Genomic DNA, 16776 nt, shown 5'->3' with positions numbered 1-16776 from the left:
CATGAATAATTCCAAATGAAAAATTTAAATCCAGGTAGATTAGATAAAAATGATTATTTTGGATTACAGTACTTCAAAAATGATTAATTCAGATGCTCTTTTCCCCTGCTTCTGGCCTGAAAAAGTAATAACTACTAGTCAATACATTCTATTTTTAATCTCAAAAACAACAAAATGAAGCCTGTTTGGACAAAGTAAATAAGTGACACAGGATATATACCCTTACTTTTATTCAGCATCTCCATGTACAGCAAATCTACTCTAGAATGTATGTAGTATTAGAACTTTTATGCAAATTGAGGGTTACTCAGATTTACTAAATTGGCTTAATTTGTGATTTCCTAGATTTTTAACGATTGAGACAGTAGGAAAAGAAATTGAGCTCCTTTAACTAAGCTAACAATTTTGTACATAAATCAGGGTTGTCAAGTGATTTAAAAAAAAATCAAAATTAACCATGCTGCTAAACAATAAAATCATTTATTTAAATATTTTTGGATGTTTTCTACAGTTTCAAATATATTGATTTCAATTACAACACAGAATACAAAAAGTGTATAATGTTCACTTTATATTTATTTTTTATTACAAATACTTGCACTGTAAAAAAGGAACAAAAGAAATAGTATTCCAATTCATCTAATACAAATACTGTAGTGCAATCTCTATCATGAAAGTTGAACTTACATTTGTAGAATTATGTACAAAAAATAATTGCACTCAAAAATAATTTCAATTTAGTTTCAATTTAAAACTTGAGAGCCTACAAGTCCACTCAGTGCTACTTCTTTTCAGCCAATCACTCAGACAAACAAGTTTGTTTACATCTGCAGGAAATAATGCAGTTTGCTTCTTATTTAAAAAATGTTACCTGAAAGTGAGAACAAGCATTGGCATGGCACTGTTCTGGCTGGCATTGCAAAATATTTACACGCCAGATGCGCTAAAGATTCATATGTCCCTTCATCTTCAACCACCATTCCAGAGGACATGCATTCATGCTGATGATGGGTTCTCATAGACTCATAGGTCAGAAGGGACCAATATGATCATCTAGTCTGACCTCCTGCACAAGGCAGGCCACAGAACCCCACCCATCCCATTTTATAACAACCCCTAACCCAGGACCGAGTTATTGAAATCCTCAAAATTGGTTTGAAGACCTCAAGCTGCAGAGAATCCACCAGCAAGTGACCCGTGCCCCACGCTGCAGGGGAAGGCAAAAAACCTCCAGGGCCCCTGCCAATCTGCCCTGGAGGAAAATTCCTTCCTGACCCCAAATATGGCGATCAGTTAAACCCTGAGCATGTGGGCAAGACTCACCAGCCAGCACCCAAGAAGGAATTCTCTGCAGTAACTCAGTTCCATACCCATCCAACATCTCCCCGCAGACCATTGAGCAGACCTATCTGGTGGTAATCCAAGATCAATTGTCCAAATTAACGATCCTATCATAACATCCCCTCCATATACTTATCAAGCTTTGTCTTAAAGCCAGAAAAGTCTTTTGCCCCCACTACTTCCCTCGGAAGGCTGTTCCAGAACTTCACTCCCCTAATGGTTAGAAACCTTCATCTAATTTCAAGTCTAAACTTCCTAATATCCAATTTATACCCATTCATCCTCGTGCCTACATTAGTACTAAACTTAAATAATTCCTCTCCCTCCCTAACGTTAACCCCCCTGATATATTTATATAGAACAAGCATATCCCCCCGCAGCCTTCTTTTGGCCAGGCTAAACAAGCCAAGCTCTTTGAGTCTTCTTTCATAAGGCAGTTTTTCCATTCCTCGGATCATCCTTGTGTGGACCAATGCACGTTCACTTTCATCATCTGAATAAGATACCACCAGCAGAAGGTTGATTTTGTTTTTTGGTGGTTCGGGTCCTGTAGTTTCCACATCTGAGTGTTGCTCTTTTAACATTTCTGAAAACATGCTCAACACCTTGTCCCTATGAGATTTTGGAAGGCACTTCAGATTCTTAAACATTGAAAAAGATAACTGTAGTTATCTTTAGAAATCTCACATTGGTACCTTCTTTGCGTTTTGTCAAATCTACAGTGAAAGTGTTCTTAAAACGAACAACGTGTGCTGGGTCATCATCCAAGACTGCTGTAACATGAAATATATGGCAGAATGCGGGTAAAACACAGAGCAGGAGACATACAATTCTCCCCCAAGGAGTTGAGTCACAAATTTAATTAATGCAATTTTTTTTTAAATGAGCATCATCAGCACGTCCTCTGGAATGGTGGCCGAAGCATGAAGGAGCATATCCTGCAAGTCACCAGGGCCTGATGAAATGCATCCTAGAACACTCAAGGAGTTAATAGAGGAGGTATCTGAGCCTCTAGCTAGTATCTTTGGGAAATCATGGGAGACGGGGGAGATTCCAGAAGACTGGAAAAGGGCAAATATAGTGCCCATCTATAAAAAGGGAAATAACAACCCAGAAAACTACAGACCAGTTAGTTTAACTTCTGTGCCAGGGAAGATAATGGAGCAAGTAATTAAAGAAATCATCTGCAAACACTTGGAAGGTGGTAAGGTGATAGGGAATAGCCAGCATGGATTTGTAAAGAACAAATCGTGTCAAACTAATCTGACAGCATTCTTTGATAGGATAACGAGCCTTGTGGATAAGGGAGAAGCGGTGGATGTGATATACCTAGACTTTAGTAAGGCATTTGATACGGTCTCGCATGATATTCTTATAGATAAACTAGGAAAGTACAATTTAGATGGGGCTGCTATAAGGTGGGTGCATAACTGGCTGGATAACCGTACTCAGAGAGTAGTTATTAATGGCTCCCAATCCTGCTGGAAAGGTATAACAAGTGGGGTTCCGCAGGGGTCTGTTTTGGGACCGACTCTGTTCAATATCTTCATCAACGATTTAGATGTTGGCATAGAAAGTACGCTTATTAAGTTTGCGGACGATTCCAAACTGGGAGGGATTGCAACTGCTTTGGAGGACAAGGTCAAAATTCAAAATGATCTGGACAAATTAGAGAAATAGTCTGAGGTAAACAGGATGAAGTTCAATAAAGATAAATGCAAAGTGCTCCACTAAGGAAGGAACAATCAGTTTCACACATACAGAATGGGAAGAGACTGTCTAGGAAGGAGTATGGCAGAAAGAGATCTAGGGGTCATAGTGGACCACAAGCTAAATATGAGTCAATAGTGTGACACTGTTGCAAAAAAAGCAAACGTGATTCTGGGATGCATTAACAGGTGTGTTGTAAACAAGACACAAGAAGTAATTCTTCCGCTTTACTCTGCGCTGGTTAGGCCTCAACTGGAGTATTGTGTTCAGTTCTGGGCACCGCATTTCAAGAAAGATGTGGAGAAATTGGAGAGGGTCCAGAGAAGAGCAACAAGAATGATTAAAGGTCCTGAACATGACCTATGAAGGAAGGCTGAAGGAATTGGGTTTGTTTAGTTTGGAAAAAAGAAGACAGAGGGGACATGATAGCAGTTTTCAGGTATCTAAAAGGGTGTCATCAGGAGGAGGGAGAAAACTTGTTCACCTTAGCCTCCAATGATAGAACAAGAAGCAATGGGCTTAAACTGCAGCAAGGGAGATTTAGGTTGGACATCAGGAAAAAGTTCCTAACGGTCAGGGTAGTTAAACACTGGAATAGATTGCCTAGGGAAGTTGTGGAATCTCCATCTCTGGAGATATTTAAGAGTAGGTTAGATAAATGTCTATTAGGGATGGTCTAGACAGTATTTGGTCCTGCCGTGAGGGCAGGGGACTGGACTCAATGACCTCTCGAGGTCCCTTCCAGTCCTAGAGTCTATGGGTCTACATGAATCTTTAGCACATCTGGAACATAAATACCTTGCAACGCCAGCTACAAAAGTGACATGCAAATGCCTGTTCTCACTTTCAGTTGACATTGTAAATAAGAAGCGGGCACCATTATCTCCCGTAAATGTAAATGAGCTTGTCTGTCTTAGTGCTTGGCTTGTAGGCTCTAAAGTTTTACATTGTTTTTGAGTGCAGTCATGTAATCAAAAAAAAATAAATAAATCTACAGTTGTAAGTTGCACTTCCATGATAAAGAGATTGCTCTACAGTACTTAGATGAACGGAAAATTACTAGAATTTAGCAGGTGGAGCCGAAGTTACATGGCCCAATGTGAGTGGTGGATTCCTGTGCTGGTCTGGGCATGGGGGAGCAGCCCCTTTCTGGTCTCCTCTTCTTCTGGGGCACTGGGGACTGAGAATGGTGCCACCCACTGCCCTATGTGGGACACCTATGTGGGGAACCCTGCTGATGCCAAGGGTCTCTGGCAGAGTCCTTCCTCAGCGCTGACTCATGCCTCATTGGTGCTGGCGCATTGCACACCGATGCTGAGGTGCTCTGACGGCTCCGCCAAGCCAGGGTCAGAGTGAGGATGTAGAGCTGCCTCCATCAGAAGAATCATGAGGCACTGATCCACCTTCTTCTGAATCCTCAGATAAAATCCCTTGCAGATCTTGCAGCATTCCTTCTGGTAACTCTCCCCCAAACACTTCAAGCAGGAAGCATGGGGGTCACTTCTTGGCATAGACTCGCCACACGCTGCGCTGGGTTTAAACCCCAGGGATCAAGGCATGCCCTAGTACCGGAGTAAAAGGGGGTAATAAAGGGAGAGGGTGTGATGTTATCTAATGAAAACATGACTATGCAAAGTATTCTTGCTATAACTGTTATATAATTGCGACAAATCTTATATACAGTGTGACACATTGCCAGAAAGGGCTAAGCAGCTTGCAGGTTGATTGACTCTCAGTCAACCATTAGGGACATATTAGAAAAGTGTGTGTATGTTAATTAAGGCCATTCTATGGTAGATGGGGTAGACCTTTGAAATGCAAACCTATACTGTTAGAAATTAGAGGTAATGCTAATTGTATGTGTGTACTCATATCCTGTTTAATGCTAGCCACGTAAACAGACAGTTCCTGTCTGTCACTATAGCTATTGATTCAGAGATCAAAAGGGAATGTTAACATTTAGATGAATCTTGGGTGCAATCATGTTATTGTCTGTATGTCTCTTTAAAATCTGTGATAAGATAATTTATCCATTAAGTAGTTTATGTTAATCCATGTATTTAATTACCAGTGAGGTTCAGGAAACAGAAGGTTACATTAGAAGCCTATTGTTCACCCAGGACTGTATGGTCAAGTGGCTGCTAGAAAACTGTATAAAAGACCCTTGGGCCCTGATCCTGTCATCTCAGATCTGCTTGAAGCTTCAATGCAGGGGAAGCTTAAGCCACAAGATTGAGATCCCAGCTCTGACTGGACCACCTTGAATATAATTTGGACTATAACCTATGGACCAATTCTGAAAGAACTCTTTGCAACTACAAAGCTCACCATCTCTGCTGTGAATCCGAACCTCAAGAATTATACTCATGCCTGTATGTATACTGATCTTTTAACCAACACAAGCTCTCTTCTTTTTTAATAAATTTTAGTTTAGTTAATAAGAATTGGCTGTAAGTGTGTATTTGGGTAAGATCTGAAGTATTCATTAACCTGGGGGGTAATGTGTCTGATTCTTTGGGATTAGTGGAACTTTTTTATACAATAAATAAGATTTTCAGTAATCCTCATCATATTTGACTTGGGCATCTGGGTGAAGGCCTGAGGCTGGGTTACTTTAAAGGGAACTGTGTTGTTGGCTTTAGGGTAACGAGTGAGGTATTATAGAAGCTGTTTTGTGCTGGCTTGGTAAATCTAAATATTGGAATATCCACCAGCTTTGGGGATTGCCTGCCCATTCTTTGCAGTTCACCCTGAGTGACCTAAGTTGGCTCCCCTGGGACTCCGGTCACAGGGGATTACCTGCTAACTGAAACTTATCTAACACCATAATATACTACTATAAACCTATCTATCTATCTATCTATCTAACTATTTACAGGACAAAAGTTTAAACTATTAGAGAAGTTGCACTTGTAAAGCAAGAAGTAACAAGTGTTCTGGCTAATCATTACAGGTGGTAAGAAGGAACTGAAGTGGTGGCAGATCAGCAGGGCCCTATATTCATTGCCATGAAGGCATGACCTCAGGGAGCGCCCAGACTGACCCAATGGGTACTGCTAGGGGAAAAACCTTGCGGCTGCCGCACATGCACACCTAATTGGAATGGACATGAGCAATCACTCGAAGAACTAGAATTTCAATAGATGTTAGTGCGTTTTCTGAAGTGGTCAACATTGACCTAACTCTGCTCCCACTGAAAACCATCCTTGAGGTTTTGGACAGTGGTTAAGCTCAATTTCATTTCCATATTTCATCTGGTTACTTTTTTATTAAAAATATTCATTTCTACTGAATGCAGAAGAAAAGCCTTCAGTTAAGTAATAACAGAAAAACAAAGTGAACCTGGTACCTGAGTTGTCTGGATAATAGTCAAGTCATTCATCTGAGAAATTCCTGGCCCCATGGCTGCTCTGAGTCCTGCTGTTCCAAACTCCATCCGTGAACCAAAACATTTTTGTAGTTCTCCTGCATTTTCTTCAGCAACCAGTTGCTTCACTATTTCTGAGGTTTTAATATTCTGTAGAAAGATAAAATTACAATATATATTGCTATTCTGAAAAAGATTGTTATAACTTTAGTCTCAAACTGTAACATTCCTTATCATTTCTTCCACTGAACTGGTTCTCAGACTAGACTTGGTATACCACATCTAAAACTCCAAAGCATTTGTCATAACACCTTCATAATTTTAATCAGTGTTGTCTACTGAAGTGCAACAAATGTTAAATTTTAAACTAGTTAACATCCTATAGAGGATCCTAAATCCTACTGAGGATTGCTGAGTGCAAAGCTCACCACAAAGTTGTAAAGTATATAAACAGCTACAGCATTGTTTTTAAATATAAAACCACCACAAGCTCTCCCCACAAAGTAACAGAATTACATATTAAAAAAATACTTTATTTCACAATCGGAAAATAAAAGACAGAAAATGCACTTTGTGTATATCATGTATTGAAAAAGTATCCTGGGGCCTATCTGCAAACCAGGACTCATGGGAGTAATTCCATCAAAATCAATGCAACCATTTTCATGCATAACAGTTCACAAGATCAAGACCTTATTTTGTTATAAGTGGGATAGTGATATGCAGTGTATCAGTGATCAGAAGTGAACTTCACTTTTGATTCTGTAACTTTTTATTGGTATTAAAGCAAGCCCCTTGGAACCCAAGTACCTGAGTGGTGTTTTCTTGGATCACAGTAAGCGTACGAGGGTTATAGCGATTCAAATTGGGTTTGCTCAACAACAAATGTTCTTGGAGCTCATTGTGTGAAAAACAGTTGCAGACTGGCTCATTCCCCTTTCTCAATCATCACAGTGACCAAACAGCATGTTAATCAAGAACATCTGCAACTTCAAAGAAGATAGTTGATAAAAATTAATGTTTGTTTAATTTAAGTACATTTTTCAATTTGAAAAAACTACTTAAAATTAAATTTAAAATTATGACAGATCTCATAAAAGTCACTGGCTAAACACACAGAATGAGAGTTTGTTGAAGTGCTAAACCAGCTTTTGACAGCAGTAGCTTCTTCTGCAGATGCAGAGAGAATACCTACTTTCTTGATCACTGTGGATACCACCACCACTTAGCATGTCACTCAGGCCCACAGCCTATGCGTTATCGTCACTTCAGATCTTTCAATGTCCTCACATCTCTTTTATATCTTAATCCTGCCAAAATTTTCTATATAACCTTTCTAAGATATGACCTTTCTTATCCATTCATGTAGCTAAAACCCTCATCCAAGCTCCCATCATTTTGCATCTCAATTAATACAACATCCTTCTCTCTGGCCTTGACAAATGCAATCTTGCCCCACTTGTATCCTCTCAGAATGCTTCTGCAAACATCACTTTCCATGCCCATTGCTTTGACCATGTCACCCCTCTGTTTGCATCCCTCCACTGGCTCCCTCTTCATTATCACATCCAACATAAGGTACTGATACCAGTCAGCTCTGTGTTCTTAGGGAATGAGGGTGCAGTATCCAGCCTCCCTGACTCATGAAGGACACCCACCTATCCACTCCTAGCCTCTGATCAGAAGATTTGCAGAAAGCAATAGAAAGGCAGTGGGAGATACCACCTAAACCCCTCCCGACAAGGGTGACAGGATTAAGGCAACTCCCCTAGCCTCATCTGCATCAAAGATGAACCGGGGGCATCTCTATTAGGATACACAATGGAGAACAGAGATTACCATACTGAACTCTGGGACCAGAAAAGCAGGGAAGCACTGCATCATGGGGGATCTCTGCGGCAGATGTTAATGAACCTATGCCTGCACACACCCAGCTCAGCAGTTATCAGACCAATTCTAGTAATGAATCCTTGACTGATATCCAAAATACTGAAGCAGCCTAATTGCACTGTGAGCTCCCTGGAAGGAACACCACCCATAGCTAGAAGTGATCAGCTCCTATTGTCTAGCCCAAGGGTGGCCAACCTGTGGCTCCAGAGCCACATGCGGCTCTTTAGAAGTTAATATGCAGCTCCTGGTATAGGCACCAACCCCGGGGCTGGAGCTACAGGCGACAACTTTCTAATGTGCTGAGGGGAGCTCACTGCTCAACCCCTGACTCTGCCCCCACTCCACTCCTTTCTGCCCCCTTCCCTGAGCATGCTATGCCCTCACTCCTCCCCCTCCAAGCCATCTGCACACCACAAAACAGCTGATCAGGAGGTGCGTGGAGGGATGAGGAGTTGCTGATCTGCGGGCAGGATGCACTGGCGGGGGGGGGGGAGCTGATTAAGGGCTGCTGATGTGGCTTTTTGACAATGTACACTGGTAAATTCTGGCTCCTTCTCAGCTCAGGGTGGCCACCCCTGGTCTAGCCTAAAGAAACCCCTTCAGTCATCAGTTTACCCATAAACAAATCTAGTGTTCTCCTTTGAACCATTGTTGTTTTCCTACAAAAAAACCCTGTCCACACTTAAGTGTTCTGATGCATGGATCCAAACTTTGCATCAGTTCCACTGGGACTTCATCTTCCCCTGACTGATCGTGCTGAGGGCTCTGCCCATCTTCAGCACTCAGGATCCTGACCTACCACTATCACCCCAACCAGTTCAAGCTTCATGGAGTGGTGAGACCCCAGCTCTCTCGCTCTCTCTGTGTTTTCTTTTCTATCTCAGGTATAACTTTTTAACACTGACTTTGATGAGGTATAGTTTTATGTATATGACTTTTGTAATCTTTTACAATGTAACTTATGTTTGTTTAGGCTCTCCTTGCGTGGTTATCACTATTATTCAATAAATAAAACTTTTATGGTTAAGCTGGTTGCTTCCCTCCCTCTCTGAAATTTAATCTTCTGTGTTTTTGATTTCCCCATTTACTTTGCAGCAACACTTCTCTTACCTAAGCTAAAGATTCCTGTAGTGCCCAAAAATACTGTGCGGTTTGCTCATCAAGTGGGTTACTACCAGAACAATTGTAATCTGAAAGTGGGGATAGTGATGTGCTGAACCTGTGACATACGAGGGTGGCAGCTCAGAAGCACTGCTTGACCCAGAGTACTGAGTCCAGGGATATACAAGGATGGCAGCCTGGAAGTGCTGTTCGACCCAACCTGCTCAGGCTTACTCTCTTCTGGTGCGGTATCTGCAGCATATAAGGGTAGCGGAAGTGCTGCTTGGCATGGCCTATTGAGCCATGGGGAATATAAGGATGTCAGCTTGGAGATACTGCTACATTCAGTACACTGAGTCCAGGGACATATAAGGGGTCATCTTGAGAGTACTGATTGACCAGTCCACTCAGACTTGCTCTGAGTGTGTGTGTGAGAGACGCACATTCATCTGATTCTGGGGCTTGAGGAGCCCAGCCCTGGGGAACCTAGGTCCTGCAGGATCACTCCATTGGGAGGGGACTTGCGGAAGGAAGAAGTAGAGCTCCATATGAACACACAAGTGACACAAGCAGTACATTGATAGAATTACAGAACCCCCCAACCCAGAAGAGTAACCCTAATAAATGAACATACCCCAAAGTAACGGGCAAATCTGGTAACAGTACTTTTATTCACTTCCAAGGCCCTACAGTCAATACCTACCTATCACCCGTCATTCAGTATCAACCTACTCGTTAAAATTTTCCCACAAGCATCTCCATGCTTTCTACCATATTTGGGAGGCGCTCTCCATAAACCACCTATTACTTGATTACAATCAAATATTCAAGCAAAGAATCCCCTGATGTAGGCACTGGCCTATCTTTTTGATTGTTCCATGGTGCCATTTGTTAGCTAGCCTATTTAAACGTCCTAATCACTCACTTTACTACATGCTTATGTCACCTGTTGGGAAAACAAAACTGACTGATTGGCTAGACTCTTAGAACAAACTTTTACATACATCTTTATTTGTATAACAGGTCATTGATGCACAGATAAAGCAAAAGATAAGCCAGATGTTTGAAAAGTTGGCCTGTTCCCTAGCTAGTCATTTTTAAATGACTTTATTTTTCAGTTGCCCTGTGTTTTATTTGTTTAATTTTGGTTTTCTTCTTCTGTAACTGTTCAGTCTTATCTAGTTGGCAGCCAGTATCAAGCAGAGTGCCCAGGGATTGGTCCTGGGGCCAGTTTCATTCAACATCTTTATCAATTATCTGGATGATGGGATTAATTGCACCCTCAGCAAGTTTGCAGACAGCACTAAGCTGTGGGGGAGAGATAGATAAGATGGAGGGTAGGGATAGGGTCCAGAGTCACCTAGACAAATTGGAGGATTGGGCGAAAAGAAATCCAGTGAGATTCAACAAGGATAAGTGCAGAGTCCTGCACTTAGGAAGGAAGAATCCTAAGCACCGCTACACGCTGGAGACTGACTAGCTAAGCAGCAGTTCTGCAGAAAAGGACCTAGGGATTAGAGTGGATGAGAGTCAGCAGCATTCCCTCATTGCCAAGAAGGCCAACGGCATATCGGGCTGTATTAGTAGGAGCATTGCCAGCAGATCGATGGAAGTGATTATTCCCCTCTACTCAGCATGTGAGGCCACACCTGGAGTACTGTGCCCAGTTTTGGGGCCCCCGCTACAGAAGGGATGTGGACAAATTGGAAAGAGTCCAGAGGAGGGCAATGAAAATGATTAGGGGGCTGGGGAACACAATTTACAAGGAGAGGCTGAGGGAACCGGGGTTATTTAGTCTGCAGAAGAGAAGAGTGAGGGGGATTTGATAGCAGCCTTCAACTACCTGAAGGGGGGTTTCAAAGAGGATGGAGCTAGGCTCTTCTCAGTGGTGGCAGATGACAGAACAAGAAGCAATGGTCTCAAGTTGCAGTGAGGGAGGTCTAGGCTGGATATTAAGAAACACTTTCACTAGGAGGGTGGTGAAGTCCTGGAACGGATTACCTAGGGAGGTGGTGGATCTCCATCTTAGAAGTTTTTAAGGCCCGGCTTGGCAAAGCCTTAGGCGGGATGATTTAGCTGGTTTTGGTCCTGCTTTGAGCATGGGATTTGACTAGATGACCTTCTGAGGTCTCTTCCAACCCTAATATTCTATGAATAATGTTCTCTTTTAAATGCCAACCTAACATTGCTAAAAAAAATAATTAATTATAGTTTCTTTTTTGAGGTCCTCATTACATTGTACTTGGAGTTATTTTAATATAGAAAATGCTATTAAGTAACTTTTTTTTTTGGTAATTAAGACTAAGTACCTAAGGCTAAGCCTACTGGAGACAACAAAGTCTTGCTCTTCTTTGCTAATGTTATAATGAATTAGTGCTTTAAAATATTTGGCCATTTTTGACATTTGACCAATGTTTGACAAAATATTTTTGGATTGGTCAAATGTACAATTCTACTTCAATTTACTAACTACACATAATATATACTTTCTTTAATAAATCAGTTAGTTTTAAATGCTACACCCGTTTCGATAAAACAAAAAAGCGTATGCATCCAGTATATTCCAGGTAGTTTTAGTTAACTAATACAAACAACTTTAAAATGCTGTTTTTGCACATGCTAAATTGAATTCCAATTTCCATTAGAAGATCTTGATACAAATTACAAGTGAAAAATTAGTCTAGTAATTAAGAAGTGTATGATTTCCCCATTTTTAACATAATAAAAATGTAAAAAATAATCTGTTTTAAGAAAAATAATAGCACCGTGGGTAATGATATGTTCTGTCCTCATTGCCAAAAAGTACCAAGTTTAAAGTAAAGACTACATTTACTTGCAAATCAACATGATTTAATGGCTACCAGCTAATTAGAAATAACTTTTCTTTAGGAAAATACCTAAAAAGTAGAAATGAAAACCACAATTAAAATCAATGATTTCAACAATTTTTCCTGCTTGCTGATTTAGATCATGATTAAAATTGGTGATTTAAATTGCTTGAGTTAAGTCAATCCACTTTAGAACAGTGGGGCTGAGAGATGTGCTGGCCACCCTTCCTGCAGCCCCCATTGGCCTGGAGTGGCACACCGCGGCCAGTGGAAGCCGCAATCAGATGCACCTGCGGATGCAGCAGGTAAACAAACTGGCCCAGCCTGCTGGGGCTTTCCCTGAACAAGCAGTGGACTGCCTTTGAGAACCACTGCCTTAGAAGACATTATTAATTATGACCAAATTACATACAACTACAGATGAAAAATACTGTATGGGGGTCTGAGTTACATTTTCAAGAGTCTTATTTATTTATAAAGCTCCCCTGCAATGCAAAAGGATGCACCCCTGCATTCACATCCTACATACTACAATAATATTTGTACAAAGTATGTCTTGTGAGCTATAATTTGAAACCTAACGACTCACTAGTCAGTAATATTATGGTGAAATGTATGTAGCAACATTATGTGTAAAGTTATGAAATCCCCTGTATGATGTTAAAGGCACATATTCAAACTCACATAGCCCGATTAAGTAAAACTGGTTAAGGAGGCCTGTCAAACAAAATAATGCGTGTTTACCTCAATTTGCATATAAGCTGTAAAAAGAGTCCTAAGACAGCAAGCGGGGGAAGAAAGAAAATTGACATTTCAGCATAAATAGGTGAAAAGAAACATTATGAAGCCTCCTTCTTCCACCAGACTTCATGTCTACTTGCTCTCAGCCAGAAAGAACTTTAGTGAGACATCACACTCAGGAAAATGCTTTTGAAAGGGAGACTAGACTATAAAAGTGAGGGGCAAAAAAGCCCCATGTTCTTGTCCATCTCTCCACCTAAGACCACTAGAGAAACCACAACTGGTCTTTGGGGACAGATTCTGGCCTGAGAGTTTGGTCAGCAATGTTACTGGAAATGTGGTAAGGAACTTCACTTTGAACCATGTCTAGTTCGAGTTTAGAAAGCATTTTCTCTTTATTTTTCTTGTAACCATTTCTGATGTTAAAGCCTCATTTCCTATATTCAATCTCTCTCTTTTTAGTTTTGTTCTTTAATTAAAATTAATCCAGTGCTGTGAACTGTTTGTGTAACTCAACTGAAGGCAACAAGCTCTTATGTACTGATCCCCTTAGAGGGGCAAATGACCTATTGAAGGGGTTCCCAACACAGTGTCCGCGGGCGCCATGCGTCTAAGTGTGCCCGCGTACTGGCTGGCGGATGACCATCTGCCGAAATGCCACCGACAAGCAGTGTCATCCAGAGGCGTCGCCGTCAAAATGCTGCCGATTTTCGGCGACAACACCTCTAGATGACGCTGCTTGTTGGCAGTATTTCAGCAGCGACGCCTACTTACGTTGCCGCTTGTTGGCAGCATTTCAGCAGACGCTCGTCCACCGCCACAGTCCTCTGTGGCTCGTCGTCTGGCATCCGCCAGACGTAAAAGGTTGGGGACCACTGACCTAGTGTATCTTGACTGTCCAGGAGAGAACTGGACACTGCAGAACACACATTTTCTGGGGGGGATACTCAGGACTTGTGGCATGTTGGGGTCACCTGCAAATAGTAACCAAGACTTCTGGAAGCTACTGGGGTCAATGCTGCTGGACCAGAGCTGTGGCTTTACACAGACACTCAGGGTGCAACCTGCATACTGGCAGGCTAATAATGAGTGACCCAAGCTGGAAGCTACAACAACAAAGCATTGAGAGGCACCGCAGGTAGCAGGGCAGGGGTGACACAGACACTCTGCTTGTCTGTGTCACCCCTGTAATGTCATAGGGACCCTGTAATGTCATAGGGACAAAACAGGAAAATTAAAATACAATATTGTTGAAAACAAACTAAATGTAAGCGCCAAATAGGACATTCAAAAGCCAAATAAAGTGCCATCATTAAGAAGGGGCTGCTAATAATTAAAATCAACTGTGAAAAAAATAGTAGAGATTATGATAGAAGACAGGAAGTGGGACCTAATGGACAGAATATTGGGCAGGGACTCTGGAGATCTCGGTTTTAGGCCCAGCTCTACACTACACTGGCTTGCTGGGTAGCCTTAGGCACATCACATCTCTGTGCCTCACTTTCCTCTTCTGTAACACGTACAGAACACCAGGAACTTTTCAACACAACCCCAATTCCTCAAAATCAAAACCAAACCTTTTGCTTAAATGAACTATTTTGATTAATTTTTTTCTGAGGTTCAGAATAGAATTATTGGTCAAAACCAGAGAGAAAAAGAGATTCGGCATTCACCTGGGATGTGGGAAACCAAAGTTCTAGTTCCTGCTCTCAATCAAGCCTGATTTTTATATTTAGCCACCAGCCCTGTTGAGGGGCCGACCCTCTCCCTCCAGAGCAGTGGGGTGTCTGGAGGTCCCTTCTAGTCCTACATTTCTATCATTTCATAATTGTTCTGGAAATGCCATGCTTGTTCTCCAGCCCTAGCGACAGGTAACAACACCCCCCTTGTCAAGGGCTCTGGGACCTAGGGCGGGAAGGCATCCAAGAGTATTATCAACACGTTTAGCCTAAAACTTGCGGCTTAATGGAGCTATTTTCTTCCAGTCTCAGGCCTGATGCGACTCTCGCCCTCTCGTACCTAGCGAGCGTTTGTACCAAGCGGCGTGTTTTTCTCCGTCAACTCCACACAAGAAAGCGAAGGAGGCGCTGGGACGCAGCCGCGTCCTGCGCTTTGCGGCCCACACCCCCCCAGGGCAGGCAGCGAGCGAGCGGCTCAGAGCCGCTGGCCCAGGGGTGTGCCGGGCCCGGGCACTCTGCCGCCTGTCACGGCAGCCCAGGCAGCCGAGCGCAGGGTGATACCGGGGAGCTCAGTCAGCCACGGCACCGCGACCGGGGCGATGCCGGGGCCAGCGAGGCTGCGGAGCAGGCAGGGACGGCGCGCCGGGCCCCTCCTTACCTTGTCCCAGCGCAGCCACTGAGCAGCCGCCTCGGTCAATCTCGGCGCCGCCATCCTTCCCGGGCCGTTCAGCTCAGCTTCCCGCCCGGCACTGCCCTTCCGGAACGCAGCGGGCGGGGCTAGAGCAGCAGCAGCAGCAACCGCACCGTTAGCTGTGGAGTAGGCGGGGCGAGGGAGGTTCGCTACCCGTCTCGCTCTGCTGCCTTTGCTGAGCACGCGCCAGCTGTATGCGCATGCGCACTAGTGTCGCCTGAAGTTGGTGCTCTGCTGCCCCTCTCTTAGCTCTAATAAGTAACAAATTTTCGGGGCCGAAGCGGGGGTTTCTGTGCAGGCGCCAGACCGTGCCCAGGCGCGGATGGGACAGATGGAGGGGACAGGCACCGGCGTACAGGCCGCAGCATTGCAGTGGGGCGGAGGGGGTCACGGCGCCACCTAGCCCAGAGCTCCTCTCTCTGAGAGGCCTGAGGCCGTGCTCTGCGTCGCACCCTGACCCGCTGCCCTAGCCACTTCAGCCTCCCTTGGCATTCAGGGTGCGACACTGTTGCTTTCCCGCTCTCGGAGGTGTAACGTGCCTGCGTCTAGCCTCCTGCCAGCCCGCACATGCGCCTTGTCTGCGGCTTCCAGCGCCGGCCGGGCTCTCCATTCCCTCCGAGCCGCTCTCCATGCTTCCCTCTTGAGGCCTGGTCTACACTACGCATTTATACCGATTTTAGCAGCGTTAAACTGGTTTAACGCTGCATCCGTCCACACGACGACGCCCTTTATATCAATATAAAGGGCTCTTTAAACCGGTGTCTGTACTCCTCCCTGACGAGAGGCGTAGAGCTGAAATCGGTATTACCATATCCGATTAGGGTTAGTGTGGCCGCAAATCGATGGTATTGGCCTCCGGGCGGTATCCCACAGTGCACGACTGTGACCGCTCTGGAAAGCAATCTGAACTCAGATGCACTGGCCAGATAGACAGGAAAAGCCCTGCGAACTTTTGAATTGCATTTCCTGTTTGCCCAGCGTGGAGCTCTGATCAGCACGGGTGGCGATGCAGTCCCAAATCCAAAAAGAGCTCCAGCATGGATCATATGGGAGATACTGGATCTGATCGCTGTATGAGGAGACAAATCTGTTCTATCAGAGCTCCGTTACAGAAGACGAAATGCCAAAGCATTTGAAAAAAATCTCCAGGCTATGATGCAGAGTCCACAGCACAGTGCTGTGTGACAAGTGTAACGGAAAGCCAAAGAATCAAATGGACGCTCATGGAAGAGGGGAGGGGGGACTGAGGACTCCAGCTATCCCACAGTCCCTGCAGTCTCTGAAAACCATTTGCATTCTTGGCTGAGCTCCCAATGCCTGTAGGGTCAAACACGTTGTCCGGGGTCGTTCAGGGTATATCTCGTCAATTTACTCCCCCTCTCCCCCCCGTGAATGAAAAGGGAAAAAAATTGTTGACTTTTTTCAATG

The 16776-nt window shown here is 43.6% G+C and overlaps 1 protein-coding gene across 1 annotated transcript in view; it reads right to left on the bottom strand.

Annotated features, from left to right (window-relative positions):
• The window catches only part of PGM2 (phosphoglucomutase 2), a 32578-nt gene extending 17135 nt beyond the window's left edge, over nucleotides 1-15443 (bottom strand). Inside the window, exons 1-2 of the mRNA XM_030564157.1 lie at nucleotides 15316-15443; nucleotides 6401-6568 (exon numbers count right to left, since the gene is read on the bottom strand). Of these exons, the coding sequence (XP_030420017.1) occupies nucleotides 6401-6568; nucleotides 15316-15369 (222 nt within the window). The 5' untranslated portion in view covers nucleotides 15370-15443. The remainder of the gene's footprint in view (nucleotides 1-6400; nucleotides 6569-15315) is intronic.
• Between the last annotated feature and the right edge of the window lie 1333 nt (nucleotides 15444-16776).

Source organism: Gopherus evgoodei, chromosome 5 (assembly GCF_007399415.2).
Source record: "Gopherus evgoodei ecotype Sinaloan lineage chromosome 5, rGopEvg1_v1.p, whole genome shotgun sequence".
NCBI lineage: Eukaryota > Metazoa > Chordata > Testudines > Testudinidae > Gopherus > Gopherus evgoodei.
Note: the sequence above shows the minus strand (reverse complement) of the source record. Positions and strands in the feature narration are given on the sequence as shown.